General features: G+C 36.8%; 1 protein-coding gene across 2 annotated transcripts in view; it reads right to left on the bottom strand.

The window, feature by feature from the left end:
* Nucleotides 1-1,389: 1,389 nt before the first annotated feature.
* Nucleotides 1,390-3,764, bottom strand: part of LOC117174619 — a 10,873-nt gene continuing 8,498 nt past the window's right edge. Inside the window, exons 4-6 of one of the 2 annotated variants that reach the window (XM_033363867.1) lie at nucleotides 2,853-3,231; nucleotides 1,639-1,893; nucleotides 1,390-1,505 (exon numbers count right to left, since the gene is read on the bottom strand). In XM_033363867.1, the coding sequence (XP_033219758.1) occupies nucleotides 1,495-1,505; nucleotides 1,639-1,893; nucleotides 2,853-3,018 (432 nt within the window). In that variant the 5' untranslated portion in view covers nucleotides 3,019-3,231 and the 3' untranslated portion in view covers nucleotides 1,390-1,494. Of the gene's footprint in view, nucleotides 1,506-1,543; nucleotides 1,894-2,852; nucleotides 3,232-3,764 lie in introns of those variants that run through there. The other variant, XM_033363866.1, reaches the window with a different exon arrangement.

The following is a 3,764-nucleotide window of genomic DNA, read 5'->3' on the forward strand; positions in this document are numbered from 1 at the left end:
AAAGATAAAAAGGGACCCCTCAGTAATCCAGGAGTATATAAAGTCCCTTGTCCTCGTGACAAAGTCTATGTTGGAGAAACCGGGAGAGCAGTGAGCCAGCGTATTAAGGAACATGAGAGTAAAGTCAGGCTAAAACATTTCACGCAATCAGCACTAGCTGAACATCATATCGAAACAGGAGATACCATTTTATTTGATAAAACAAGAGTCATTGCAAAAACGCACAACAAATTTCGAAGAAAACATAGAGACGCAATCGACATCTTAAAAGACCCTGATAACATCAATAGGGACAATGGATATAATCCCAATCCGATTAGGCTTTCCGTTCTCCCGGATTTTTAAAAAAGAATTGATTGGCCAATCAAGTGCGACCAGTCCCCTCGGTGGGGCGCTCTGGCCAATCACAGGCATCGTAGAGAGTATACCTAAGAACAACATGACCTGATAACTAAGTTTCAGGCCAGTCCTAAACATATGTACTGCAATGTTCATGAAACGTCGGCAAACAATTCTAGAGTCCATCTTTTAAATGTTGGAATATGAATTTTAAATATCTGCGTTCTATTCTCATGAGGTTTTCAAAATAAATAAATATCATGAAATTCCTCACCTCATCATCGTAAAAAAATACAAAGAAAATTCACAATTATTAAAAAAGAATGATTGTTCTTCTTCTTTATTTCAAAAGTGCTCTTACAATACTGCTATAAATATTTTAATTTTAAGCGCAACATTGTTCATAGAATTTAAAATTATCATCAGAGCATGACATCATCACATATAGTATTATCACAAGTTTTTAAAAAGAATATCGTAAAATTCCTATGAAGTTGTTGCGAGAGGGTTCCTAGCCTTTCCTCTCACAGCACTGCATTTTGTAGTATCTGAAAGGATTTTACCCTTTCCTTTCAGATGTTGCAGCTTCTCCTGCACATCTCTCATACTGTTGCTCAGAGAGCAAATGGGAGCTGAAGTGGACGGTACTTCCTCTTGGTCACTTCTTACCTGATGGAGATCGGCCTCTACTGTAGAATAGTACAAATGATCCAAGGAAACAAGATAAGAAGATTTACTTGAATCCTGATTCAATGAAGAAACTTCATCCATAATCAGTACATTGTGAGTTTCGAGCATGCGAACCTCCAAATGAAAGCCGCATTAAAATATCTTGCCACAACTGCTGCATTTGGCTTGGATTAAGTCTTCATCAGGAACTACTTCCTCATCTTTAGGCACGAATTCTGGCAAAAAAATCAGCATTTGGAGACATGAGTGCATTACTGGAGCATCACTCTTAAAATAGTCCTGGCATCTATTACACTGCTTCAGTTTGTGTTCGTCCAATAGATGTTTACAGAAGAATCTTTCAACCTCGTACTCCCTGAAGCAGATAGGACATTTCAAATGTGTGTCTCGCATGGCAATTAATCTGTCTCTCCGTTCCTTTCGCCTTATTATGGCGCACGTCTCTTGAAGCCCTGGTTTCCTGGGTTATGGTTCCTCTATATACAAAAATTCACTCCATTATTTAAACTATAAAGAATAAGAAATGTATTTTCATTCATGAATTTACCATACATAAATGTCTCACCATCCATGCAGCTCTTAGGAACAAAATAGAAACGTAATACAAACCTCCAGTTGCCAGATACTCCACACGCATGTGAAAATCATTAGTGATATTCACTGAGGTCTCAAGAAACTCCATGAGAACTTGCTGCCGATGCCTCACTGAAACCGAGTCGTTCAAGCCGTGAATCGTGGCCCATCCTCTGAGAAGAAACTTCGCTCTTACTTCTTCTTCGGAAGAAGGTCGACGTCTAACGATTCCGACTTCTCGACGCTCATTATAATCCATGTGCACTTTCTGCATCATGTTTACAATAGAGTCTATAAAATGTTCAAAAATAAAATATTCAAATATTTCACTGTAGGTTCCTGCAAATACAAAAATTGCGCCTCTCTTATTTTATGATAATATTTCTGGGTGTATCTGCGACTCGTACGTGTCACGGAAAATATATATCCGCGCTTTATTAGGTTCTAGTAAAGACTTATACAATGAAACATTTTTTGTAATAAATGATAAAAATGAATGAGAATTTAGTCCCTCACAGCAATAGGATATACTGAGATATCCCATTTATCTCCCAGGTTACCCGAAGGATATCCCGCAAGGCGGAAATTTTTAAATCCCAGGGATAACCCCAGTATATCCCTGGGACGTTTACGGGATATTCAAATGTCCCTGGTAGGATATAAATTGATTTTCTATATCCTACTTGGGACATTTTTTTATCCCGTAAACGTCCCAGGGATATCCAAATTTCAGTCTTGCGGGGTATCCGACGGGTTATTCGTGGGATATCCTTCGGACAACCTGGGAGATAAATGGGATATCCCGGTATATCCTACTGCTGTGAGGGGTATAATATCGTTTCAAAATAGGGAAAACAGGATTTGCGTATCCTACGTTATCTAAATTTCTTAAACGTTATTTTAGGGTAATTTATTATATGGTTTTTCTTTTTAACACCTAAGAGAACGGATACTAGCATTATCATCGACATTACAAATAATAGATAAAATCACTTAGATGATTTGATATAGAATTGATCAATTACTCTACATAATTATGAAAATATGCCAGAATCTATTGGAAAATTATAAACTGAAGGTATACAAGCTGTATTTCGTTAGCTACGAAGTACTAAATTACAAAAATTACAGGTAAGAATGATTGCAAATTTCTGCTTTCGTCAACAACCGAACTTCGTTGCACAGTCAACAATTGCTCCAATCAGATAGCCTTCATCATTCCATAAAGGTTCAATTTTAATTTAATTCACCTAGGAACACAATTAGACGTGGACGGTTGCCTGCTATCTCATGCCAGGTTCGGTTGTTCCTCTCCAAGTCATTATTTGTTCGTTTCTCTTCTAGGTAAACGGAATAATCATTCGGAGTTACTTTTTCAATCCACGTTGTCCGATAGTAATTTATGAAACCGTCCATCAATTCTACCAGAGTTGTTGTGTTAGTCCTGTCGTTTAAAAGAGGGACAGGCTCATCAGATTCCAACGTTTGAACGAGATATTCGAAAATACCCTCAATATCGATAGCAGGTAAGAGAGGCAGGTTCTTAACTTTTCTGTAAAATTTCCCCAATGAGGGATACTCTTTTACATACTTTTTCAGCCCATGCGTTCCTATCCACTTGTAGAAATTCTGAAAGAAAATGTATTTTCAATTATCATCTGAACAATTCCACTAAATATTATGACATTATAAGTACGTACGTACACATGATGGAACAGACACCCAAGTTACTCTACAATTTCTGGAAAATTAATCTTTAACCCTTTCTTGAGGGCTATCTCGAAATCTAACGTAATTTTCTCCAACTTCAAAGTTGGTGTCAGTTGACGAATTATTCGAAACACTTCTACATAAGCCACTTCCGCCTTTCGGCTCATGAGGACAAAAAATATTGGCGTACACTACACGGAAAACTTTCGGTATTACATGTATATTATATATTATATTATATTAGCAAGGTTATTGGAATGTTAGAATGAATGAAAAGATAATTGTACTCGTAGCAAAAGAAGGTTTCTATAATCCATAGGAAAATGAAGTTTAAAAAAAACAATAGTAAAGACATTCTTTCTATTTTCAGTCTACATATTTCTAATTTTCCCCATAGAAAATAGAAAAAAGTGACATGTGGTCGAAAGAGCTCCATGAAAAGAAATTCGCAT

This window comes from Belonocnema kinseyi, chromosome 6, assembly GCF_010883055.1.
Source record: "Belonocnema kinseyi isolate 2016_QV_RU_SX_M_011 chromosome 6, B_treatae_v1, whole genome shotgun sequence".
Classification (NCBI taxonomy): Eukaryota; Metazoa; Arthropoda; class Insecta; order Hymenoptera; family Cynipidae; genus Belonocnema; species Belonocnema kinseyi.